This window comes from Coptis chinensis, chromosome 3 (genome assembly GCF_015680905.1).
Source record: "Coptis chinensis isolate HL-2020 chromosome 3, ASM1568090v1, whole genome shotgun sequence".
NCBI classification, from domain to species: domain Eukaryota; kingdom Viridiplantae; phylum Streptophyta; class Magnoliopsida; order Ranunculales; family Ranunculaceae; genus Coptis; species Coptis chinensis.
The window spans coordinates 59,066,848-59,094,404 of NC_141458.1; the positions used below are offsets into that span (position 1 = coordinate 59,066,848).

Consider the following 27,557-nt stretch of genomic DNA (forward strand, 5'->3'; position numbering starts at 1 on the left):
TTGTATCTATCTGACTTGCAGCTCTTATACTCCATGTCCTCGTGTTGATTGCTAACTTCGGTGGACACTCCTGCATTGACTAACCAACTCCGTATTCTGTTGAGGATGGTGCCTGAGAGTTGGGGCTATACCTGATGTGTTATGTTGCTGCCTCGCCTACCTTCATATTCATCAACTTGGCAATCCATCCCAATCAACAGGTTGTCCCAAACTTAGTATGAGGTAGTCATCATGTGTTACATTTTGAAAATGGTTGAATTCTATTTAACAAACAATCACTTATACCTGAAAATAGATTTGAGATATTATGAGGTTATCAATCCTAAAACCGATGCACCAAGTTAAAATACAAATAAAGGCAGAATGTTGCTTTAACGATACCACAACCTTAGCGACTACAACGAACTTGCACAAACGAATACAATTCAAGCAAAGACCGTCCTTTAAAATGTCATTACAACTATGAAGAAAGCTTACATCTACATACAAATAAGTTAAGATATCAAAAAACTTCTCGGCATAACTCTTATATTAATAACTCTTTTCCAAATTTGAATAAATATAACACCCGATACTCTCCCGAGACTACCTTTACAACCTTTGTTATTTCATGCATGCCTTTTGAGAGAAATTAAGTAAAGCCAAAGGAATAAAAAGAAACTAACAACTTATTAAGAATTGGATGCCAACCTTTAAGTAGCCGCAGTATGTGTCTTCATCAAGTATGATGTGCTACGCTGTCCACGATACTTTGGTTTAGTCTTCCTGTATCTTTTTTTGCTAGGTTGGTTAGTCTTCTTGTAGATAGGTTGAAGTGTTGCGAAAGTTAATGAAGTTGAGCTACACATTGAAGTATTAGGAAACAACATACTATTTTAAAAACCAAATGTGAAACATAAAACATAGGTTAGCGTAAAACACTTGAGTAAATTTACACTCCTACAAAATGAATGTTGAACGTGATAGAACTTGGACTAACCATCTTTAGCCACAGTTCCTCCACTTCGATCTCTCTCCATATATAGTTTAGTTCAAGCTATTAAACCTCATACAACTATATATCCTATTTTTTTAAAGAAATATTGGTCACACAAAGACTACAATAAATTAAGCTTTCAAACAATCTGATAGGTATCTTTCACGGCTATGAATGATATCCATCCAACATTGTGATGAGTGCTTGATATTGGCTATGAAGTACATACCATCAACCTCATTAGTGATTGTTCTAACACTAGATTTCCACGCAACCAATGTGTTCTTATTTTACTTTACTATTCTTTTATCTTATCTATGGATCATCCTAAGAAATGAAATTCTTTCTTACTAAATGTATGTGGGAACTGGACACATTACAATCTATAGTATAAATCTGTTGTGCTCAAACTTCCACCACTAAGTTCCTCTTCAAAGATCTATTAAAGAGAAAATGAATGTTGACACTTGGTTGTGCAATTAAAGAACCTATTTGTCTACACAAAGTGGTGTTGGAATATCTAAAAAGAAAAATAAAATCTCACCCAATAACTTTGTCTTCTGCAGTTACGAAGTCAATATTGAAACCCATCTTTAGACATCTCTTAAGATTTTTTTCAAACAAATAGTTGACACAGGAGTTAGGACTATAAGACACTTAACGTGAAATAGTCCTCTAGATGTTCTTGCCAATACAAACTTGATATCAGCAGCAAAAACATATAGAAATACTGAATAAAATAAACAACATATTGAAAAGAAAAGATTTTGTTTCGCCACTAAAACTTCATATCCAAGTTTAGTTTTAGATGGGCCAGGTCGCCATGTGTCCATGTCACCACTTCCACATGTCCCCCTCCTGAAGGTATGGTCTATTAATACACATTTGAGTTTCTTCATTGCAATCTTGACCCCCGTCCATCATCTCCATCCTTAATGTCTTCCCCAACTTATGTTTTTGTCTCCCTCCACCGAAAGAACTGATTTGACCCACATATGGTCACAGTTTAATATGATTTGTTATTTGTTAATCTCACATATAGTTGTATGATGTTCCTAATATATTTATCTCTGAATAAATTCTTAATATCAATTAAAATGTTGAGTTTGTGTGAACGAAAGTTGTTAAAATAATTTACATCCTTTGCTTGAGAGATCCACCATAGAACCATCTTACCCAATGTGTGCCTACTGCCTACTACATTTACCATTACAATTCAAACACAAAAAACAACAGTCTATTCTATTGGAGTAGAATAGCTCAAGGAACATTGAGCGAAAAACAATAGACTCAAACATATTAAGCAATGTAGTAGTCTACCTACATTCATCAAATTAAATTTATTATGTTAAACAATAACATACCTGGTACAACTTTTCTTGATTCTTTCTTTTGGTCAGCAGCAAACGCGAACCTCTATTCCTTATATGTCACTTCGGCACGTAGAAATCCCAATCAAACAAACTAATATAACATCCAATAACATCACCTTCTACATATCCTTGGAAAAAAAGAGTAAGGATAAAAAGAAATTCACATTAGATTACCTTGTTAACTAAAAGAGATGGAAATTAAATACCAACAAACTCTTTTAGGATTAGGGATTATAATTACCTTGTTAACTAAAAGAGATGGAAATGAAATACCAACAAACTCTTTTAGGATTAGGGATTATAACATAATCTATCTTAGGATTCTTAAAACCAATCCTACAAAAATCCTTACTAAAAATACTTGGTTTTGCACTGTGTTCTTTCTGTTTCTTTGGTTATTTATTGCAAAAGCCCCAATCATCGGTTTGTTTTCCCAACTCCTAAGCTTTAATCCATCGTCTGCAGATTAGTAATATAATTATTAGAGCTTATAATAAGCACTTATATGGTTATACCAAATGTAGTCACTCTTTGTTTGAATTCAGTCACTTCTTGCTCCATTATCTCTTTCTTTCTCTCTTTGGTTTCTCTCCTTTTCCGGTCCCTTTTTTGTTGATTGATTTAGGGTACGGTTCTCGTTGGGTTTTTATGGAAGAGAATGAATGTTGATTTTTATTTTATTTTTTGGTTTTTTAATTTTCATGGCGAACATCTTTCCCTTATTCTATTAAACCCCAAAGTAAATTTTCAAATCCTTATTCTTCTTGTTCATAGATAATTGATAGATGTTGCATAACAGTTAAAAGTACCAATGTGTCTAGCCTAAACCTTGAATGGAATATCTAATATATTGCCGAATGCAAATAAATATATTTAGGAGTATGTAGTTTTAACTGCATATAGACAACCATAATATTTGTGAAGCAGGAGACTCACTAGACAACCATAATATTTGTGAAGCAGGAGACTCACTTTGCTTGTCGTTGGCTTGAAAGGGTTTTGATTCAAATCACCGTACAACATTTCTAAAGCCTCTAAGCGTATGATAAGCATTGCCTTTGGTTCTTCTTTAAGCTTCTATAGTTGCTGAAATTATTGATGAAAGCAATATTAGACATTTTAAATTGGTCAATAACAACTAAATTTATAATGCAAGAGTAAAGAGATTATCACATTTGTCACTGTTATATATACTGACCGACATCCATATCATAGGTAACATAGTGCTTGATCAAAACTAATGGAACCATTTTATGAGACAAATTCTCAAACAGTCAAACTCACAATTAAAACCATCTGATCACATAAAAAAATAGCCATTAATATGACTAAAGAATAGAAAAAAAAAACTTTCATAGAAAGCAAAAATCTATATTATTAATTATTAGGAGGGATAACCAAAGCTACCGTAACGTCTAAGAGCTCCAGAAAATGCTAAGCATTCAACTATCCGTTACTGACTTGCAAGCATCTTACATAGTAAATTGAAGTCAGATAATATAATACTATTTTGATGAGAAATAGAAGTTACATTAACAAATGAAAATATAATTCTAGATGCATTCCAGTTTAAGATTTTGAGGTCACGGAATCTAAAATCCCAACGCTAAAACTATCACCATAAAATCCAAATAAGATCCTGCATAATCACCTACAGTATAGATGTGTTCCAACGTCGGACATAATCTTAGATATACTCGTAGACGTGAAATGAAAAATTATTTGGAAGAAATCGATTACTCACAGTTAGAAACAACTATGAAATATACATTACCAATTAAGTCAATTATTTTTTGTTTATCGTTACATGAGGTAAGAAAATAATAACAACAAACAGAGTGGAAATAATCCTATTTGCTACATGTTAATGCAAAGAAGAAAATCAATTCAAACCATGAGTATAATTAAACAGCTTTGAAGTTAATATGAAGTTCAATTCACTTCCATTCTATTACTTAATTACATGCCAAGAACTGGGTTGGGATTTTACCATCTTAGCTTTTTTGCAATATTAAGAGAAAAAAAAAAACATAACTATACGTGAGACCAAGCATTGAGCCCACGTCATGTTCACAACAAAAGCTTCTGACAATTGGTGTTATTAATTTTTTTTTATAGATAGGAATCCAAAATCTAGCCTTAACCTTCTGATGCATACGAAATTAGTTTATGTTTTCGAGGCAGTGAGACACCTAATCTAACAATCCCCTTGCAAAAATCAATGTCCCATTATCATAATAAATCCAAAAGAAAAGAGAAAGAAAAGCAAGGGTGTAAATCTATTAGGTTTTCCATGAATCAAAATTCTAACCTTAACCTTCTAATGCATACGAAAGCAGTTTATGTTTTCGAGGCAGTGAGACACCTAATCTAACAATCCGTTTGCAAAAATCAATGTCCCATAATCAATCCAAAAGGAAAGAGAAAGAAAAGCAAGGGTGTAAATCTATTAGGTTTTCCATTAATCCAAAAACCAGTAATCATCTTCTCAGTAACTGCTAAATCTAGTATTGGGTAATTCTTTGTCGATTACAAACCAAATGACTCCAAAAAATCTTAAATTTAACCAAAATTAATTCTTCACCTAGTAAGAAGTCTCAAACTCAAATACCTATTATTTTGTTAGCTTTTGTCATCCGTGAGGGTGATGGTGCACCACTTGTCAATGTCTTCATTGTGAACACAGAGAAAATCAGCTAACCATTCAACATAGAGAGTAAATCAGTTAGCTTCTAACCGAGAAGATCATCTATTAACATTTTAATTGAAGGATTAAGCTATTGATTGAAAAATAAATATAACTCTACCTACTATACAGCTCGACCTTCTCACGAATAATCTGTCTTTCTCATGGTTATCCAGCTTCTCATATTAATCTCTTGTACAACTCAACTTGCAATAAACAACCTAACACATTATCATAAGGATACACAACAGAATCATGCACCTTAGAGTTCGAACTCGATATCAGATAATAATATTTACTGAAAGTTCTCAATACATTGTGATGTCAACATTTTAGTGGCAATTTTATAGTTTTTAGATTTCTTAACATATACTTGTCTTTTTTAATGAAAACATTGTGATGAAAATACATTATTTCATATCATCATTGGTGTTTATTATATACCCGGATCACATTGATTATAAAAATCTTGAGAACCTACAAAACCAAAGCCAAATCCAAATGAAAATTTTCTAAATTATACTCCATGTAATTAGATTACTTTCCCAGTTTAAGATCCAAGTAAATATCATTCTCAATAGCTTGCAAGATATTTCAATGAAATTGTCAATAACATTGATCAAAATGTAATGGTTTTGCAACAAAAATCAAGATATTACTTTGTATTTGCCTACACCAAAGTGCCTTTGAATGATTTTGTTTTTTGGTTTGGATTGCATGCGTATTGAAGCGACTCAAATGGAACATTAAGTAGGACCCTACAGTTTAACTCTTTCAAAAATTGTTCACTACACAGATTTCAAACTTTTAGTATAGTTGTCAAATTACTCACCAAGACTCAGTGTAAGCTACTGACTCCAATAATACACATTGCTAATTAAAATAACTTATTCAAGCTTCAAAAGAGCCAAGCTAGTCTATTACATTTTCAGCAGCAAGCTACAACTTTTAAAGAGTCTAAATCTGATTGAGTTGCGAGGACCCTAAGTTAAATATTCCTATATACAAATACTTCCTTGTTTCAACCATAACATACTATACAATCAATATCGACTAACCAATTCATCATTCCTAAATCATTGGATCATAATGCATTAGAATGTTATACTTAATGGATTAAGTTGTGGTCATATACCTTACTGCCTCATGTGTAGGATATATATAGTTACATGGGAAACCGCATAAGTAAATTAGTTTAACAGACAAACTGAACAAAAAAAAAATCACTTGTCATAGGCATCAAGCTAGTGATTCAATGGGCATTGGGGCATCACCAATTGATTTGCAACAGGATAGAAGAAACCAAAATTTTGAAACATTTCTAGATAAAAAAAATGATTGAAGAAATGCACTACCCATCAAAGCAATCTATTCAAGCAACTATAAAGGTTCAAAATAAGAATATTCCTTGCTATCCATTAGATGAAAACCTAAAAAACTTTAGTGAATCATCCTATAGACCCTTTAAAAATGATCTTTTTGAAACCCTTCTTAAAATTCCCTTCATAATGGAAGTCATTAATATATCCTTTTTTGTCACACTGTAAATTGCTTCAATTCCTTAGCAAGGTATAAATTGTTTAAATCATTAAGAAATTACAATTAAACACAACTCCAAGATACAAAATATAAAAGTTAAATCATAAGCATGACATCCTTTTAATCTTAAATTACTATATATATCGTCCAAAATTAAACAACCATCAAAAAAATTTATAACTGTAAATAATCAAATATGTAAGGCAATCAAGAATTAATATTTGGATATGAAAAGGATTTAATCAAAAAAGCTAACGAAAAATATGAATTTGGATAGTAAGCTTTTTCCCTTACATTCTGTTGTTTCCTATAATAGCTGTTTCCCTTACATTCTGTTGTTTCCTATAATATTTAGAATAATAGTTGTGACCACTAATAGACAGTTGTTTCTCCTTTGATGTTTTCCAAAATTCTTTTGGAAAAAGTTGTCAATTATTTTTAGCAAAAAACCCTAGTGGAAAGGTTCCAATTAAACTAGAAAGGTTCAATTGTACAATGTTGAAGATGAGGTTCAAAATATATAGATTAGCAAAACCCTTCATAATGGATATAGTAGCGGTATGTTCACATTGGCAATAGAAGAGCATAAGCATGACATCCTTTTAATCTTAAACTGTGATAAAATATTATAGAAAATAACAAAATATTTATTAATAATAGTTGTGACCACTAATAGGCAGTTGTTTCTCCTTTGATGTTTTTCCAAAATTCTTTTGGAAAAAAGTTGTCAAGCTAGTAAAAAAGCGAAGCGAGAAATTATAGATATTAGGAAATTTGTACAACATACCAATGTAATAAGGTGAAACATCAACTAAAGGTGATCAATGCGTAGACAAATTTACACCTCATAAATGAGCACAATGATTTATGCCAAGAACAACAACAAAGAGATGAAGCATACACCTGCTCCTTAAAACCCGTAAACTTGTAAACTAAACCATCTCTTATCCGAACCCCAAGCTGAAAGGTCCTTGGAACCTTCATCCATGTTAGATTAACAATGTCAGATTTATCAACCTCGAATATTATAGATAATAAAAGAAATAAAGTGCTCTTTACCACTTATCGCAAGAAAGAGCAAGAAAATGCGGGGAATAGTAAGTATTTGACTACGAGGTCAAGAGGGCCCGTGATATTAATAAGAAAAAAGAAAATAGATAAAGAAAACCTATTTGAATGAATAAGGCGATACCTCCTTCAATTGAAGTATATCTTGGAAATCCACAGCTTCAACCTTCCCTTTGTAAAAATAGGGGGCAACCCAAACACCACTAATAAAGGATAAAACTGGTCCTCTTTCAATATAGAACAATACGATTTCCCTAGATTTAGTGCGCATTGCATTGAGAGTCTAGAACTCTGTGGAGTCTATTGTCCTTCAATTCTTTAAATCTCTTTAAATCTACTTGTAGCATATAGAAAATTATAAATAGATTAGGGAGATTTAAACAAATTTAGGGAGGTGGCACTAATTATTATTCCATCCAATTTTTTAGGAGCCAATCATATTGTTTGAAGTGCAAAATGGAGCGATATGGTGAGGAGAGAGAATGTGCGCGAGCTTTTATATATATATAGATATGATGTGCACCCTCACTTTCTAAAATATCGGCTCGTATAGCTAGATAATAGCTGAACTTGGGGACAATTCAGACAATTCAATTAGAATACGGCTGGAAACAAGTGACAACACCTCATTGGGACCCAATTTCTTTAAACGTGGCTTAGTTTCAGTTCATAAGAGCATCTTTAGGAGAGAAACCAAGAAAACACCAAAATTTTGAACCAAACCAAATACCAAACCAAAAAACACCAACCAACTTCAGGAGAAACATTAAATATTCGACATCAAATGACGCAATTTTGGATAAACTGCGCCATATAGCCCACGCGGCTTTCTCAAAACCGCGCCACTGAAGCCCACGCGGTTTTTCAGAAACCGCGCAATGTGTTGCACATCAACTTTATTTTTTTTTCTCTTTCCAAATCTCTCACACGGTTTTCATAAAACCGTGTGATTGAAGCCCACACTCTAGACCAAGCCCATGCGGTGTTAAAAAACCGCGCGGTTTTTCCAAAACCGTGAGAGAGATTTGATACAGCACCAAAGCTGGAACCAAATTTTGGCCGATTTGGTGTTTGGTTTGGTGTTTTCATCAACATGTGTCTCTCCTGAAGATGAAAAAAACACCAAATTATTGGAAATTTGGTGTTTGATGCTAGAATAGTATCTCACCTAAAGATGCTCTAACTTCATTCATTTCTCAAATAGAAATTACGATCCGATGGTCCAACCATTCGAAAGTAACAATAATACCATGGTTCAACCCATATTCTTTTTTCGCTCAAGGTTCGACCCAAATTCAAAGTTTAGTTTTGGTAATTAAATGCTCAAATTTTTTTTGGTAATCAAATGCTACAAGCCTAATAATTAACCAAACTGATCGACAAAATGCAAGTGCTCTGCACGTGGATGACAAATAAATCGTACTGAAGAGTATGTGAAAAGATTACTTGGTCTTTAAACTCAGCACAAAAATGTGAAACCTGAACTCCTTTTCTGTAAGTTTAAACAAATGAATATTAGAGAATAAGTCCATGGAAGTATTAAAGATGGAGATGGAAAATATCGATAAGTAGTAGGTACATTAATTTGAGGTTACATAGTCGTGTATCTTGCCTTCAAACTGCAAGAGCCAATATAGTTGTAGCCATAATCAAGCTTGCCAAATCTCCGAAATGTGATTAGTGTCTCTAATTTCAAGATTCCTCAAATTTCTTGAATCAATAGAAAATTTTAAATTTCGCCCAAATCTATCACTAAAACTGACATTAGATACTTAGATCATATTTAACATAGGACAATGGTGCGTGCGTTCTATTCTTTTGATATTTCTTAACAAAGTGGTTTATGCAAATCCATTTGGTATTGCTTAATAGAAAGTACAAATGAAATGGGACATTGTTCAGCCATGATCTAATACATTGAAGAATCAGTTTGTCGTGCATGGACACATCTAAAATCAGTTTAAGACAATATTCTCATTAGAGAATTAAGATTTCATTAATAAAAGGAGAAAGATATAAAGTTGAATTTTAGCTCACTGGGATGGTAATTCCAATAAAAATACGATGCATAATCGTGTACATACATAAATAGAAAGACCAATACAAATTTAAGAGTTTTGTTTCTTCTTCTTATTATTAAGCAAGTAGTCAATGAGAATATACAAAAAATCAGAACCATTTTATGGAGCACGATTCTTTGAAGAGCTCAACTGTTTGAAGCACTTTCCTTTCACAAATTGTTGCAAGTTGGATCGCATCTGTCTTGGAAGATTTTTTTTTTAATAATAGCTAGAAGAGAACACTAACAACATATTGAAAGTCAAAAACTTATGCTAAAATGTTGTTCAATTTTTTCTAATCAGTAAGAAACCTGAAAAATACCAGCAAGGTGATAAGGCTATTAGCATCTACCTTATTCATCATGTCTTTGGAGTTCAGCTTCATTAGGGTTTTTTGCCTTAAAGATCTCATAACAATACCCAACTCAACATGCACATAAGATTGAAAATGAATAACCACATATAATAATAAAGACTAACCCCATAGCAGAATCTTCCAAAGCAGATCCTTTCCAGGGCTACAACTATAATGGGAGTTACCAGAGTCGACTTTCAATTTGTTTGACCTAGCATACTGTAGAGCTGCTTTGGTCTCAGTTTGGCACATTCCCGAACTGATTTGAGCTCATGCTTGAGGTGACATTTATACGAAAGTATAGAAAATTTCAGCGACGGAAAAACCAATAGATATTGCGCAATGATCAAATACTTTGAACTACCACGACTTTAAAAGTGCCTTTAATTTGCTCATTTGCTGCTCAGTTCACCCTTAGTAATAGAGAGCTGAAGCTCGTTATCAACATCAACATAATGTTTTATGTTATAGAATTCTCAAGGACTCAAAATAGTTCTAAGTGTTTGCTCCATGAATGAATGATTACTACCTACAAAACAATTTGGCGCAAAAAAATAATTGGATACAACTTGAAATTTAAGAAATATGCAATTATACACTACACCACCATCTGATATGGCGGTGGAATAAATGTTTTCATACTTGAAGTTGTTTGGTTGCAATATTCTGAAAATGTGTGCATAAGAGCATCTTCAACACAATTACTTGATTTGGAGTGCAAAGTGATGTCACCCACTTAAAAGATGATGCTAGTTGAAGTATGAAAATTTTTCTGCACCAACGCACTACACTCCAAATTATTGTTTTATAATGAATATATCTTATAGACACAATTCACTTACGGTAAAATATTACGACTCCTCTTTCCTTGCCACCACCCCATATCTCGTCCATATACCTTACCACTCTCTACCTTACATCTTTCTACAGATAAAAAAAGAAGCTTAGTTCCACCCATTTCTAATCCTAATTTTAGCACAATGATTTTTGGTGTAAATTCATCTCTTCATGAAATTGAGATGGATGAGCCAAATCAAGATCAAACACTACTTGCTTATTTCATTCAAACAAATCACACGATAATTGGGAATTTGAGGTTAATGAAAACGATGAAGGAAGGTTCAAACGGTTCCTTGGTCGGCATCACAAAATTCATTGTAGGCAGACTCATATAGTTTTTCAGGCTGCTTTGATAGATCATTTGTGGGAATTGCGTGGGCAAAATTAATTCAGCAAAGGTTGATATGTGCAACTCTATGTCACTTTCTTATTTTGGTGCAAGTTTGTTTCACTTATTATTTTGTTTTAAGTTATTTTGAACTGAATTTGAAATGGTTTTTTCAACTGAATGTGAAGTATTTCTTTGTTCAAGCTTTCTATTTAACGGACATGTTTGAAGGCAGCTTATATATAGTGTCTTGAACAACCTGTTCCTGGGCAGCTTATATATGACAATGTATAAGTTGTGCACAACACTGTATAAGCTGTGCATGACACTATATAACGGAGAAAGTTTATATATGACAATATATATGCTTATATACGACAATGTATAAGTTGTGCACGACACTGTATAAGTCCGTCCACAACTGAAGCACACACTTGCAGCGAGAATTATATGTTTTTAACATATCAACACACCATCCTTGAATTAGAAATTATTCATAGTACGTGATAGAAAAGTAATTAAATTTGGTTGTTTGCACGTGGCAAGTTGGGGCAGCTTGGGTAGCTAGTATGGAGTGACACTTGATAAAGCAAATCAAGCTCTATATTTGACCCCCAAAATGGAGTGTGGTGAGTTGTCAACTTGATATAGAGTATGGGTTGGTGTGGAAAATTTGAGTTGCCCACTCTACAAGCACGTAGGATAATAGAGTAGCATTGAAGATGCTCTAACACATTCAGATTTCTAAGCTCCTAAATAGTATGCCTGCCTTAAATTGTTATATTGTTACACATACACACACAAAATATACAACTTGATTGAAGCAAATATCAGATTCTACTCACTCAATCGATTCTGCATCATCAGGTTATGTACATAAAGTAAATAAATGACTAAATTTATGGGATATCTCAATAGCTTCAACCAAAGTATGTAAGGCTTCGTCATCGGTTCCCAAGGAGAGATGAGCTGTAAGGGTTGATGTTAGCCGAATTGGCTATGTTACTATGTACTTTGTGACTATTTACCAAAGCATGAATCAACTTGGTCGTCGACAAAGAAAATACCAAACTCCAACAAAATTTACATTAAGTGCAGATTAATATTCCATTGCAATTTTTTGGGCGTGACCATTCAATTTATATACATACCCATTGTGATACTCCAGCACCAATGGATTGGACAACATACTAAGTACTCAATTACTATGGACCTTAAGCTTCTCTTAATGGGCCTTCCCACATTATTCTCACCAAGGATTGATTAACACGATTTAAAGTTGTGAATTAATAGTGAGACACTAAACCATTGTACTAAGCATTCAATTTAGCAAAAAAAATAAAAATAAAAAATAAATAAAGCTTACTCCTTGATAAATGAATCACTATTCTCGCACAAATCCACTTGCTCCAAGTTTGCATTATGATATAACCAACTGCAACGCTTCTGCAAATATAAAAACCCCATCTCAATAAAACCATATATCCAATATAATAATAACATAAAAAAGGAGGATGAAGTAAATAAAAAATAGTAATTAACTACATGCCTTCAAGTGTTATATTGCTACTTGTAGGTCATTTTTTCATGACTGAGGAGTACAATGTATGCCAACTTATGCAACGCCATAGCGCAAACCCTTATAGGTATTTCATGGCTAGTGACAATATCCTTTCCCCCTAGCCCAGTCTTGTAAAATGGATAGTATGGATATGAATGTGTTAATGCAGCAGAAGCATCAACTATTCTTTTATATATATTCACCTCCTTCATGTCACCACAAATCTAGGTACTGCAAGAACTTTGTGAACTAGAGATTCAAGAGGGGTTCATGGAGTAGATTCTATCAGTTCACATGGTTATGAAACGTTCAATGCTCCATAACCTATTTAGACTCCACTAAGAAATAGAGGCCAGGTTTTATAGTCTAACCTAAGTAAATTAACATATGTGGATATCAAACCTATTTAGACTCCCATTTAGATTTTACGCAAGAGCGAGAGCATTCGATATTAAATGTATTTCAAAAATAGATTGTACAAGTTCTTATGAGAGTAGTTTCAGTACATATAGAAAAAAGGAAACCATTCACATATTATATTACAGAGCCAAAATGTGACTACACCAACTCATATTCAAATTGCAGATTACATATTACACATATATAAATTCATATTGCTATAACAGAAAAAACAATTCACTAGCATCAAATAAATAACAAAAAATTGCAGATTACATAATACAAAATGTGAAGGTACTTGATTTTTAGTGGGGCTTTTCAATAGAGCCTTGATAGTTTGGCACATTAAAATTCAAAGTCGATAGGTTCAGCAACATCTTACCCTCAACTTCATTCTTCATGTAATTGATCCAGTGGTAATTCATGTTCAACCCATGAATAAGTGATCTTTCATTCCGTAATGGTTTCTTGTTGTAGTATCTATATTATTTGGTATGTCAGATAAATTTCAAACAAAGTTATTTTTTAAAATGGAATCGAATTGGAGTCGAGATGGATTGGAATTCAAAGAACATATACTTTTATAACCCTATTGTATTGAAGAAACTTATATAATTCTAGATATATATTGAAGAGTGCGAATTTGTGTGAAAAAGAAAACATAGAAGAATAAGGGGAGAGAAGACGAAGTGAGGGAAAGATGGAGAGGTGATCAGCTCCCAAATGTGCATTTTATTACTTTTACATTACTGTATTATAGCCTTTCTTACGCATAATAAACAGACAACTCATAGCTTTTACTGCATTTTGCAAGTTATATGCTATTTCAAACCACTTATCATAAAATATGCATTTTAGCGCTAAAAAGAGCTTTATTAATGCTTCTTATGAAGATCAAAGCTTCTATGAAAAAGTGTTGAAAAAGTCAAAGTTAAAGTCAAAACGACCTACTTTTTTTTTTTTTACAGTTTTCAAAAATTAATTCCCAAAAAAATTAATTAGTCGTTATTTTTCAAGTTTGTAAATACAAAATAAAGATCCTCTTTCCTTTGCCCTCGTAACATTCTTTTTGTCTGATCACGCCATTCATACACGCTTGCTTTCCAGTTGACACACTCTATTTCTTTAGAGCTTCATCGTGTTTAAACTTATGTCATCTACGCACTTCTAGGCATTCTCCATCATCCTTTGTGTCATACGACCTCGGATAGAAGCATGTCATATACTGTTGGATATGATTTTTTGTTCTGGTCGTTTAGACAGCTCATTTGTGCAATTCCGACTGGTAACGAAGCGGGCACTCACGTTTTACAAGTTACGAGATAGGAAATGACATCTTGGGTATTTCGGATATTCACATAGGCTTGGGCCAAACCTTCAATTCCTTTTATCACCTTGCAGCAAATCTTCACCCCTTCTCAACCCAACCTTCAATTTAACAAAACCTCCACTCATGGCTGTCGATCGAACCATTATACCCGAGATGAACTTTTCCTCTCTCTTCGATGTGGGGATTTATGATGTGTTCTACAAGGTGCAGATCTTAAGGAAAAGTTGGAAACCTCTAATGCTAGATTCTATAGCTCAATACTCTCCCTCTCTCGTTCAAACTTTTTATCGCGGCTTAGCTCGTGATAACAAGGGAAGCGTGATAGTTATGGTCGGAGAGGATTTGTTTGAGCTCAATAGAGTAGTGGTTGGAAGAGCTTGCAATACAAGAAAATGGAGTTTTTCCCACGGTTACTCGGTAATTTTTCCCACGGTCATAAACCTTTGCATATTCTCCCACAAATTTTGACGGTAGCAAATAAGTTTCTCCTCATTCCGTAACTTTAATACTTTAAGTGACGGTTTAAATGTTTATTTGGACTGTAGGTGTAGCCACGAAGAGAAACCGTTGGTACATTTTTTTAGATCCTAGACGGATGTTCTTTGCGTTTTGACCGTAGGGACAGGGGTCCAAAATATTTTAACACAGAACAAAATAATTCCAACACGCAGAAATTAAGTTCCCCCACTTAGCTTCTTCCCCACCGCCACATGCCGTTTCTCCTTCCCCTACTTAGCATCCCCCACCGCCACTTACCTTTTCTCCTTACTTTGTAAGTTCCATCTTTTTTTTTTTTTTAAAAAAGTAAGGATTTTGATGGCTTTCTTTTCTTCTATGTTCTTTTTCTCTAATTGTGTTGTTGACATGCAGATTTGAAGAGGATATTTATTGACGCTATGAGATCGGTGTTTCATTAGGTTGTAATCTTCTCGTTTCGTGCTTCACAAGATCGTGTTGCTTCATTTTTCAATTTTCATCATTCTCGTAGTCAGGTAAGAATTTGGTAAAAATTTATCGTTTATACTTCGAAATTCAAAGTGTGTTTCTTTTTATTACGTATCTAAAATCTATTAGTTAAAATTTCTCATTTTCAATTCAAAATTTTTGGTGATTTTCACTAGACTTCTTGCCTGACTGAAGTGGTCTTCAATAAGCAGTTTGGAATACTTATTCACTAAAACTATTCTTGATTTAAAAAAGTGGGTTGTTTTTGGTGAGTACAAGAGTAAAATGAGTTTGAACATGCTTCCCTGGTGTTGTTGACCTGGTTTGCAAGTATCAATATAGCATAGGCGGGAGATTGTTACTTGACCTGTCAATAGTTTATGACTAAACCAGCAATGTCACAAGTGGGGTGATCAACTTGATTATACACTACAATATCTATTGGTTTTCGTTTGTTTAGTACATTGCTTTTTATTAGGATTAATTGCCTACAAATAGTTGTACACACTGCACATAACTTGTACGTTTTCCGTGCACCTTTTCTGGGAACTTAAAAAGATGGTTGATTTCTTAGTATCTATAAAAAGCTATGTATGTTTGCCTTAAGTTGGAATCTGAAGATATAGACACTCAGATTTCAATGGTTGGCGATGTATTGTTACAGCTGAGGTAGTGGCAGGATCAGCAGCATAGATTGGTAAGGGACTTTCTTATGTTTGTGTTCAGACTAGAGAGAGTGGCACTCGTCCATCATTTGATTTACCGCCGATTCAGGTAATTCTTCTTTAGCATTCGAATATTTACCTTCTTTATTTTCCAACTTTTTTGTACTGTTTTGCCAAGTCATATATGCCAGACAATTAACGACATCATTTGGTAAATGAAATGAAAACATTAAAAAATTGAATTTTTTAACAATAATTCTGGAAGCTCTGGAATTGGGGTACACAATAGGCAACCTCTGTTGCACTTGATAGTTCTCATCTTAAAATGGTAAAATCTAAATTTCAACCGGATGCTTCTCATTTTTGCCTCAATAAGCCTCTGAGACGCGCCTTAAGCATCTAGGAGGCTCTTATGTTTTTTTTTATAAACCTCAATAAGCCTCGAGTTCTGTTAAATGGTACCTGTGTGATGACTTTTCCTAATCAATAAACACAAATATTTTGTTGATGATCAAAGAACAACTAGAAGTATTGAATCAATAAGAAGAAGAGATTTAGAAGATGATGAGTTGAACCACGTTCTTTAATGGTTGCCTACGTATCCTGTGTATAGGAATCAAACTCAAAGCGTAGTTCAACTATTCTATTTATAAGAATAGATGAGGTTTCCCAATTAGTGTTTAACTAGGAGACCGTCTCTTGTTAAGTATCATCTTGATGAATAGATGAGGTTTCCCTATTAGTGTTTAACTAGGAGACCGTCTCTTGTTAAGTCTCATCTTGACTCTTCTAGAAGCCCTATGTTTCCGAAGTCAAATAGGTCTCCTTTATTGACTTAAACAACAGAAAAACATGTTTTAAGTTCGGATTGGGAGTTGGAGTTTCAAACTTAGTAGTTCCGGATTTGGTGTTCCTAGTCGAGTTGGTTCTCGAGCCTATAACTTTCGAACTAGATCTGAACCTCCAGTTTTCGAGCCTACTACTTTAACGAGAACCTACTCGAGCCTAACTCCAACCCGGTTCGAACCTCCAGTTCTCGAGCCTATTCCAACCAATTCCGAACCTCCTCTTCTTATTTCACTCCTGAACCTAGGAGGTGAGTTAGTCAGGACCTGGACTTAAAGTGTGTTCTGATACTTCCTACCCACACTAAGACCATACCCGAGCGTTTAAGAAGATGTTGCCACGTGTTACATATTTATTTTCTAAAATATGCACACACAGATGCCCCCCTTTTTTATTCATGGGTTGTGAATCAAACCCTTAAGGAAAAAGGCCGGGTAAAAATGTACGTCTTATGCCTTGACTTTCTCTGTGGAATGTATCGGCAAAATTTCGCATTACTTCAGTGCAAGGAATTGTAAATTTAGACCTGCCATGACCATGCCCCCCGAACCTTGTATATTAGGCCGAACCTAGTATATGAGGAGCTAGCTCAAGAAATTGAAATTTGTCAAGTCCGGACATCCCAAATATTATAATGATCTGGACTTGGACATTAGGAACTTGTGGAACCCGGACCTGCCATGCTTTGTGATTACCCAGACCTAGAATACTAGCTCATGTAAGGGACCGAACATGGTCAGATGGTCCGGACGTAGGTAGATTTCATCAAATCACCTTGACTCGGAAGTGCAACCCGAAACTGGAAGTGAAACTCGGAACTGGGCCTTGCGAAACTTGAGCTGGGCCTTGCGAAATTGAGCTGTTGAATATAACAAAAAGATACCCTTCGCTAACTTCTTCCTTCATCCTTTGAGTTTTGCCCAACGCGAATTCTCGCCAATTCTCTTGCTGCCCCCACTCAAATAATGGATGAATCAAATAAGTTGAACATAACAACTGAAGAAACTCTTCCAACAAGAGCAGTACGAGGCTCTCAAAGTCATTCTCAGTGGAAGATGAATCATAGTTAACAAATTCAAAGTTAGTTCTGAACAAGCTAGGCAGTGTATCGGCACATGAAGCAACAACTTGCAATAACTCAAAACCACACTCATTCATCCGGAGTTGGGAATATTTGAGCAGGAGATGTGAAGCCCACTACTCATCCGGAATTGAGTCATCCAGAAGAGAGAATAAAGGAGAATCTTTATACTTGTGGAAGGATTCGTTTCCTTGCTGAACTCCTTTTCTCTTTCTAGAATTCGTTTCCTCACTGAACTCCTTTTCTCTTTCTATTTGTATAGCTCTTTTATAGTTCTGAACACTATATAAACCTCCTGTGAGCCTCCATTACCACCTCAAATTTATAGTTAGACTTTTCTGTGATAATTTCTCCAAATAGACTTTACTTTCGAAATCCAATCTCATACATACACACTTGCTTGCTGCCACCACTTAAACGGTCAAGGTGTTTTCGAAAGCATCTTGTTTCCGCGTCGTTTATCGATTCCGTCGAAATAAAGAAAACAAGCACCTAAAATATTCATAACAGTTTGAATTTGTCTCTGCCATTGATAATATCTTTAGAAGCAAACATAATAAATTTGAGTTTGGTTACTTAGCAGACTGCCAGACACAAGGTGTTGAACCTGTTCTTTCTTTGATTGATTGAGAGATTGAGTCCAAAGTGTGCTAAGGTTTGTGTAGAAGAACTTGAAGTTTTGGGTGTCAAGGTGTCAACAGCCACGTTTTTCTTTCTAAAGTTGCACAGGCAATTCTGGCTTTGCTACCACCACTTCCAGTTCCGAATATATCCTTTTGACCGTGCACTCTTAATCAACTTTCAATGTCTCACCCATCAGCTTCGGGTCCTTTAAATAGCAAGGCAGTTTCGGATTCAGTACTGGGCAATGCCGTTTCAGGTTCAATTGCTATAGCAGTTCCAAGTTATAAAGCAATTACCGATGTTTCTCTTTCGACCGCGCCGAAAACTAAAATCCCCACTTTTGACTGGAATATTATCCCATTCGGTGATATTTCGGATTTGGAAAAGATCCATAACACATTTGCAATTCCAAAAGAAATCAAAATTGAATATCCATGGACTGCCGACCTTGGAACCGATGAAAATCCCTTGATATTCCTTGGACTGCTGAAAGCTGGACTCCGACTCCCCTTGCCTTCGTTTATGGAAGATGCCCTTGAGTACTTCCAAGTCTTGATCAACAGAGTAATGCCTTGGTTTGTTCGCAATGTCACATACATGCACATATTGGGACGAAAGCACAATATATTGGTGACTTGCGGAGTGATATCATACTTCTATAAACTGATGATACTAAATAATGGAGACTGCACTCTTTCTGCTAAACCAAGAGTTGAACGCGTCATATTATACGAAGGTAAAAACAATGATGACTACTGGCGTAAATATGCTATCCGTGTAACAGGTGGTGAATGGGGTGATGTCACCTTTGATAATAATCGAAAGAGGATCCGGTCCGGCTTTTTCTTTGTCAAAGGAGAGTGGGCGTGGGACTCCGTCTCTAACTCTTGTGGAACGAGATCTTTGTGATAGCCCTTATTGCACTCCCAAACTCGAGAAACACCCGCGGTCCATAGTTCCGCACCCATTATTAATCTCAGTAGTATCGACTATGTCACCAATGGAGTTGCAAGCTTTGGAGCCCGGAGTTGGGTATATGGGTGGGAACCCTAAACTGCTACAACCGCACCCAAGGGAGGCCTTTATGGCAAAGAAGGTCCTTGGTCTTATTTCCAAGTCAAATTCTATCATAAAAGGGAGCTCGAAAGCAAATCAAATAAACCTCCTCCCGAGGTTGTCAGGTTTGCGAAGGTGAGTAAGCCGAAGGTGAGTAAGGCTATAAAAACATACCGAACGAGGAATTGGGCAAGCTTCCAACGCTATCATTCTCGATGAAGATGAAAATCCCATTAGAACTGAAAGTCTAGAGTGCGTTCAATCCTCAGGAATCAAGAGTACAAAGTGGAAAAACACCGAACCTTCAACTTTCTGTTTATGATACAAATAAGTCAAATGTTGAAGTGGGTGGTGACACTATGGGGGTAGATAGTAATGTCAAGTTCCCTTTGACTGATATTGAAAATGTGGATGTCATGCAATCCGATCCGGAATTGATAACGAACCTCGAAAATGTGGAACAAACCTACTCTACCAGTATTGTATCTGACAATAACCGTGTTCCATCCATTGAGTCAAATAAAAGGAAATCTCCTTCTCCAATTTCCCAAGATGAGGACATTCGCTTAAGGAAAAAGAGTAAATCGACATCTTTGAACTCGAAACTTACTCCAAACCCATTTGTTCCGGTTCCGAGAGTGCTTGGATTACCAGAGAATCCCTTGATTACTAACCAAGATACGCTTAAGGACCCTGGAGTTGCTTTGGGATTGGTTGAATCTATGAGGCTTCCCAAAGAGAAAGTAAAACATAAAAGAGTACTTCGCGCAACGGCAGGCCTGGAACGAATGTGTCGACATATGTTGAAGGTAACCATTTTGTACTTCAATTCCTTACATCGTTTCCGGTTGTCTTTTTGTTTATATACACTAGCTCCTGAAACATAAATTGTAATTCTTCTGGCACTGCAGGCTAGCATGGATGCATCCATGACTTATGCTCTGTTGCGTAAGAATCAGGATGAAGTGGATAAATTCACAAGAGAAAAAGGTGACTTGACGAAGCAACTCCTCATATCCAACCAAAAGATTAAAAGATTAGAAGGTGATTATGATATAAGCAAGAGGAAGAATGAAAGCCTAGCCGATGAGATTGAGCAGGTCAGAGCCGTTCAGAGAGATCTTAGAAAGACCAGAGAGAAGAACAAGAATCTTGAAAGAGACCTTGAATTCACCAAACTTGAGCACCAAGAAGTTCTTAAAGTAAAAAACAACTTAGCCGAATGAGCTTCCCACTTTGACGGCTGTCGTGAGGCATGGCAAGCTGATCGAAACCGTTTGAATGGCGAGTTTGCAACATTGAAGAATCAGAAGATGTATTATGAGGATAAAGCTACGGCTTTATAAAAAGAACTGGACCCTTTAAAATCCGAGCTATCCGAAGTTAACAAAAGTGCCGCGTTGATAGAACTAGAGTTGATAGGCTCTCAGTTGATAAATGGGGAGTTGGGAGAATCACTAAGCAAAGCTAACGCAGAGCTTCAGCCTCGAGAGATCAACTTGTATCTCCTTCCAATTCCTTGCTTGCCCCGAAGTTCGATTCTCGAAGTTCTTGAAAGGAGCGTAAAAGGAGGTGAACGAATTCTACACCGAGCTAGTTGATGTGGTCAGTTCCGAAGCATACAAGAATGGTATCTCCACCAGCATTGCGTGCTTGACATTCTTGAACCGAGTACGACAAGCGATATGGTGAGAAACTTCGATCAAGCTTGGGCATCACGGAACCCTCCCTCATGATGATGGCGTCCCGTATCCCGATCTTGAGATTGATGTTGACAAACTTCAAGAGAAGTTAGAGGATGATTTGGCCTCACAAAAGTATCAACAAGGTTCCGAGGGGGAAGGTTTGGAAGTAGGTTCTGAAGAAGACCATGATGCAGATGTGCATGAGGTAGAGGAATTGACTGATAACTCGCCTGTAGCTCCTGAAGAAACCTGATTCTGTCCCGATAAGTAAATCCTTAAAATGCTATTAAGTTGCAATTTACTTATCTATTAGCAATTGACTTTTGATTAGCTATACTTGAGTATTTATTTTGAGTGAAACTTTGCTAAATTTGATTCAAAATAATCAAGTATGCGTGCTATGAGATTTCTTAACTCCTCTAATGTCCCAGAGGTTATCTGGGATAATAAAGAAAGGTCATATAGGAAAGTAGGGTATGCCCCTGTATCAGTTCCTGTAAAGACCGTAATGTCGACAAAGCTAATACATAAATAGACACTTATTGACAAAAGGCATTAGAATTGCGCTTAGCTAGATAAAATCCAAGCTAAGTGTAAACTTTCTTAAGCACACACATGGAACAACATATGAGATCTTTCACTCATTATCCAAAGAAAGCTTTCTTAAGGTTCTGATACAAGTTTGGCCAACATATGGGATCTCGCACCCAACATCCAAAAAGTATCCCAATATAAAAATAATAAATTAAAAGAAACAACACTCTGAAAAGATAACTTTTATTTAAAATATTTGCGGAAATTCGCAGTGTTCCATGGGTAACACTCTAACAAAGAGAAAGATAACTACTATTGAAAATACTTGCGCAAGTTTGCAGTATTCCAAGGTTTAACAAAAACTTCACCATCCATGGATTTAAGATAGTAACTACCATTGCCAACTATCCTATCGATGATATACGGACCTTCCCAATTAGCTCCTAACTTCTTAGGCACGGGGTCCATACGGAGGACCAAATCCCCTTCCTTGAAAGATCGAGGTCGTACCCTTTTATCAAAAGACCTTTTCAGCTGGTGCTGATAAGATGCAAGTCGTAAGGTTGCAGATTCTCTTTTTTCATCCAACAAGTCCAATTCGCGACAAAGAATTTCCTCATTGTCGAGGGTGAGTACTAAATCTGACTTCTGGGTAGTGACCCTCATCTCAGTAGGAAGGACAGCTTCGGTACCATAAGTGAGAGTGAAAGGTGATTCTCCAGTCGAATGTCGAGGAGTTGTTCGGTAGGCCCAAAGTACTTTAGGCAACTCCTTAACCCACAATCCGCTTCTCTCCACGAGTTTCCGTTTTAAATTATCCAAAATAACGCGGTTAGAGGCTTCCGCCTGACCGTTACCTTGAGGATATCCAGGAGAAGAGAAAAGTTGCACAATGCCCAATCTCGTCAAAAAGCGTGTGTTTTGGTGCCCCGAAATTGTGTCCCATTATCGAAAAAGAATGACTTTAGGTAATCCGAACCACGCAAATGATATTGTTCCGGATGAACTTCGTGACATCAACCTCCCTGATAATCGCTAAAAGAACTGCCTCTATCCACTTAGTAAAATAATCTGTTGCAACTAAAAGGAACTTCATGTTGCCAGGGGCTATAGGTAGAGGACCAATAATGTCCATTCCCCATTGAGTTTAATGGCCACGGAGATGCCGAGGATGGAGTTCTTCTGGCTAGAACATGGATGTAGTTAGCATGTCTTTGGCAAGCATCACACTTCCGGACATAAGCGTCCGCATCTTTAAGCATATAAGGCCAAAAGTACCCCTGCCGGAGTATCTTGAGTACCAAAGATCTGCCCCCAGCATGATTTCCACATTCGCCCGAGTGTATCTCTTCAAGTAGAGTATGAGCCTCGGCATGAGTAACACATCGCAGGTGAGGTCCTAAGTAAGACTTCTTGTACAAGTTCTCACCAACAAGTAAATAACGTCCCACTTTGGCTAACAACTTCTGTGCTTCTGTCTTCTCTGCCGGAAGAGTGCCATCTAAAAGATAAGAACGATACGGATCCATCCAGGTCCCCATTGGAGCTTGCAAAATTGGAGCCAAAAGACAAACTAATTCTTTTTCAATACTAGGCGTTGACTGATATTCGACGGGAATGGAACGAGCTTCAATATCCCCAAGCAAAGAAGCTAAGTAGGCAAGTGAATCGGCATGCCTATTGTCCAGTCTAGGCAAATTAATGAAATTTAGATCTTCAAAATGAGAAGTAAGAGATCTAACCAACTCCTAGTATTGATCCATACGAGGGTCTCGAGCTTCGTAACCACCCTCAATCTGTTGCACAACTAATTGAGAGTCGCTGAATACTGTGAGATGTCGTACTCCTAAGTTTAGTGTCATAGACAAGCCCGCTAGCATAGCTTCGTATTCAATTTTGTTGTTAGATGCCTTGAACCCCAAATGCACTGATTTTTCTAGCTTAGTGTTATCTGGAGTCAAGAGTACCGCACCAATACCTGCTCCTTGGTCATTGGAAGATCCATCTACGAACAACTTCCAACCTGGGATATGACTCCAAGGTCGAACCTGACTATGAGGAAGTGAGTTAGGTTCGTCTAACTCCATAAAAGTAGGAGGTGACTTTTCCGAATCTACTACCATTGCCGAGGCTGAGGTATCTAGAGGAAAATCGATCAAGAACTCAGCCAAAGCTTGCCCCTTCTCAGAAATTCTCGGCACATAAATAATGTCAAATTCCCCTAATTGAATGGACCATTTCAAGAGACGTCCGGCCCTATCTGGTCTTGCTAAGACCGACTTGAAAGGATACTCAGTGATGACTCTGATGGTGTGAGCTTGGAAGTATGGTCGTAGCTTCTCAGCAGCAAAGATTAGAGCTAGAGCTATTCTCTCAATCTTCGGATATCGTGTTTCGGCATCCAGGATGGCTCTACTAACAAAGTAGACAGGCTTTTCGATATTCCTCTCATTAATTCTTACTAATACAGCGCTGATGCCATGCTCGAAAGAGGCTAAGTATAACCCTAAAACGTCTCCTTGCTTCGGGGTAGTGAGCACGGGAGGGGAGGACAAATAATTTTTTAAGTCCTTAAAAGCCATCTCACATTCGTCGGTCCAATCAAAGCGTATATTCTTCCTTAGTAACTTGTACAGAACCTAACACTTATATGAACTTCTACTAATGAACCTGTTAAGTGCGGCAAGACGCCCAGCCAACCGCTGTACCTCTTTCGGAGACCTTGGAGAAGGCATATCAAGAATACCCTGCGTAACTCCCCTGACAATCGTGAAGTTGACATTTAGAGTGACGTTAGCAGCTTTGACTGTCAATTCAATCTCTCCTACTGCATCGGCCATGTCACCATTAAATCCATACAAAGAAGATTTCACGGGACGAAGTTCCGTTTCTAGAATCGGCATTTGTTTGCAAGCATGATAGTAAAGTATATCTGCAGAACTCCCAGGGTCGATGAGGATCCTATGCATATCACACCCAGCAACTTCTAAGGATAGAACCAACGCATCTGAGTGTGGAAAGAAAACCCCTTTAGCGTCGTCATCAGTGAAAACAACCGCGGAGTTAGATTCCTTGGTCGGTTTGGAAGTAACATTGTTAATGCTTCGTAAATGTTTCGCCTGTCTTTCCTGGTACCTTTTCCCTCTACTCAACTCTTCAAATGGGCGTTTAGAATTGCCCCCAACGATCGTGTGAATCACTACCTTATCCGTTCCTGTCTCTGCATTATGTACATTGGTGTCAGGAATTGCGGTAGTATTCTGAATTGGAGTACCCTTATATTCATCTAGTAACCTTCGATCTACGAGATCCTGAATTCCATGTTTAAGAGACCTACAATTCTTAGTTCCATGACCGGCCTGTTTATGGAACTTACAGTATACGTTAGTATTCCTAGCTCCAATAGCACCGGGCTTCATCTTTGGAGGGTTCTTTAACATGTTCTTGTTCTTGATGGCATCGAAGATGTCCTCGTAAGGATGAGTTAAAGTGGTAAAATCCCTATCCAGCGGGGGTAGTTGTTCACTTCTTGACGTGTCACTAATCTTTTGCCTCTTGGACTTATCTTGATAGGAATTCCTGTCGACTGACTTGTGCCCCGACTGTGGTTCCTCGGACTTCCTATCATCATAATGACTATCAGAACTCCTACCAACAGGAGCGGAGGTGACACTGGTTATCACTCTTTTATGAGAAGAGTCCCCCGCCCAATAGGTCTTCTTCCGGCCCGCGATACTTATCAATCCATGCCTGCAACTCTGTCATGTTCGTAGGCTTCTTTTTCTTCAAAGACGTGTATAGACCAGAAGCGGGATCTAATCCTTTTCTAAAGGCCACAATGGCGAGGGTCTCATTAACGTTGTCAACATGCAATTGAACCTCATTAAATCTTTTGGTGAAATCCCTGATACGCTCATCCTTTCGGATTTTCATATCAAACAGTGCATCAGCGGTTTTAATGTAGGGTCGGTTGCAACTGAATTTCGCAATGAAATTGATGGATAGCACCTTAAACTCGTGAATGTTGCCCCTGGGTAGCTTCGTGTACCAGATGAGTGCCGAGTCTGTCAAACTTGAAGCAAAATACTAGCACAAATAATGATCCTTCGTAGAAAGACCCACCATTGCTTGACGATAACCGAGCACATGAGAGACTGGATCTCCTTTGCCATTAAATTTAGAGAACTTCGGTGGTTTATAATCATGGGGGATGTATCCACTCATAACATGTCGTGAAAAAGGAGTTCCAATGTCACCCTCGATTGCTGACCGAACAGCTGACTCATCGATCTTGGTTGGTTTCAAACCTCATAGTTCCTCTAGTATTTATGCCTTGAGTTTTGCAAGAGTAGTCGGTTCATGAATTGGAGTTCTCTCGTTGTTGTACCTCAGACCTAGACTCTCATAGTTCTCATCTTGATGATAACGTGGTTCCGGTTCTCGGGATTGAGTGGAGGAGTTTGCAAAACTGGATCGGGGAACTGAGCGATTCCAAGGCAATGAAGGTTCCCTTGAAACTGAAAGTCTTCTTCGTTCGAGGTTGACCTTAATAGTTGTGGATTCCGGGCAAACACATTCGGACGTCCATCCCTCGTACCTTGAGCACTTGAATACCAAGAGAAGTCGGCCCGTGTGAGCTCGAAAGTGTTGGTGGGATCCACGGATTATAATCCGAATCTGGTTGGTCGCTATGATACCCAGCGAAGTAAGGTATATAAGGTGTAGGGACGTAACCCTCATCAGGGTCGAGACTCGGTGGACGGAACTGCCCCCTCGCGTTTCCATCAGTAGGCAACACTCTTGGAGGTGAACGACCCTCCTGCGTGCGGTAGTAGTCTTGTAAGAAACGCAAACAAGCCTCCCGGCCGACCACGCTCGCCATCACAAAGATCCATGATGGCTTGGTTGGTTATGGCAGATTGGGGAGTATCGTTGTTAGGCTCATTTTCTTCACGACCCTGTCCAAAACGACGATCTCCTCTACGTTCAGATTGTCTTTGAGAAGTAACATGTGGGTTATTGATCTCGTTATTCCCCTCGTTACTTTGATTCGCATTGGCTCTTGTAGTAACCATGATTTTGAATCAAAGTGAAGAAAAAATATATATATTTTTTTTAAAGAACAACCAACCGAAAAAAAATTGGTGGGTAGGAGAACCTAGAACTGAAAAAATTTCGACCAAGAAATCAAATCAATTCTGTATAGCTTCCCCACAGACGGCGCCAATTGTGTGATGATTTTTCCTAATCAAGAAACACAAATATTTTGTTGATGATCAAAGAACAACTAGAAGTATTGAATCAATAAGAAGAAGAGATTTAGAAGATGATGAGTTGAACCACGTTTTTTAATGGCTGCCTACGTATCCTGTGTATAGGAATCAAACTCAAAGCGTAGTTCAACTATTCTATTTATAAGAATAGATGAGGTTTCCCAATTAGTGTTTAACTAGGAGACCGTCTCTTGTAAAGTATCATCTTGATGAATAGATGAGCTTTCCCAATTAGTGTTTAACTAGGAGGTCTCTTGTTAAGTCTCATCTTGACTCTTCTAGAAGCCCCATGTTTCCCAAGTCAAATAGGTCTCCTTTATTGACTTAAACAAC

At 36.9% G+C, this 27,557-nt stretch overlaps 2 protein-coding genes across 2 annotated transcripts; both read right to left on the reverse strand.

The window, feature by feature from the left end:
• Positions 1–23,009: 23,009 nt before the first annotated feature.
• Positions 23,010–24,533, reverse strand: LOC147510205 (uncharacterized). Its single transcript, XM_086598054.1, has 2 exons — positions 23,717–24,533; positions 23,010–23,665 (listed from the first exon to the last, which is right to left on the reverse strand). The coding sequence occupies exons 1-2, from the start codon at positions 24,531–24,533 to the stop codon at positions 23,010–23,012; spliced, it is 1,473 nt and encodes a 490-aa protein (XP_086454180.1).
• A 57-nt stretch (positions 24,534–24,590) lies between these two features.
• Positions 24,591–27,026, reverse strand: LOC147510206 (uncharacterized). The gene is made up of 3 exons (XM_086598055.1): positions 26,831–27,026; positions 25,688–26,015; positions 24,591–25,572 (listed from the first exon to the last, which is right to left on the reverse strand). The coding sequence occupies exons 1-3, from the start codon at positions 27,024–27,026 to the stop codon at positions 24,591–24,593; spliced, it is 1,506 nt and encodes a 501-aa protein (XP_086454181.1).
• Positions 27,027–27,557: the final 531 nt, after the last annotated feature.

Excerpts from the sequence above, each read along its gene's own strand:
- LOC147510205 (XM_086598054.1), bottom strand. The coding sequence starts at position 24,533 with ATGGCTTTTAAGGACTTAAAAAATTATTTGTCCTCCCCTCCCGTGCTC. Across the intron at positions 23,666-23,716 it reads TTACGAAGCTCGAGACCCTC|ATCTAAATTTCATTAATTTG; the intron begins GTATGGATCAAT and ends CTCATTTTGAAG.
- LOC147510206 (XM_086598055.1), bottom strand. The coding sequence starts at position 27,026 with ATGGTTACTACAAGAGCCAATGCGAATCAAAGTAACGAGGGGAATAAC. Across the intron at positions 26,016-26,830 it reads CATCATGGATCTTTGTGATG|ACTCGGCACTCATCTGGTAC; the intron begins GCGAGCGTGGTC and ends CAAGTTTGACAG. Across the intron at positions 25,573-25,687 it reads TTGCAGGCATGGATTGATAA|GAAGTCCGAGGAACCACAGT; the intron begins GTATCGCGGGCC and ends TTATGATGATAG.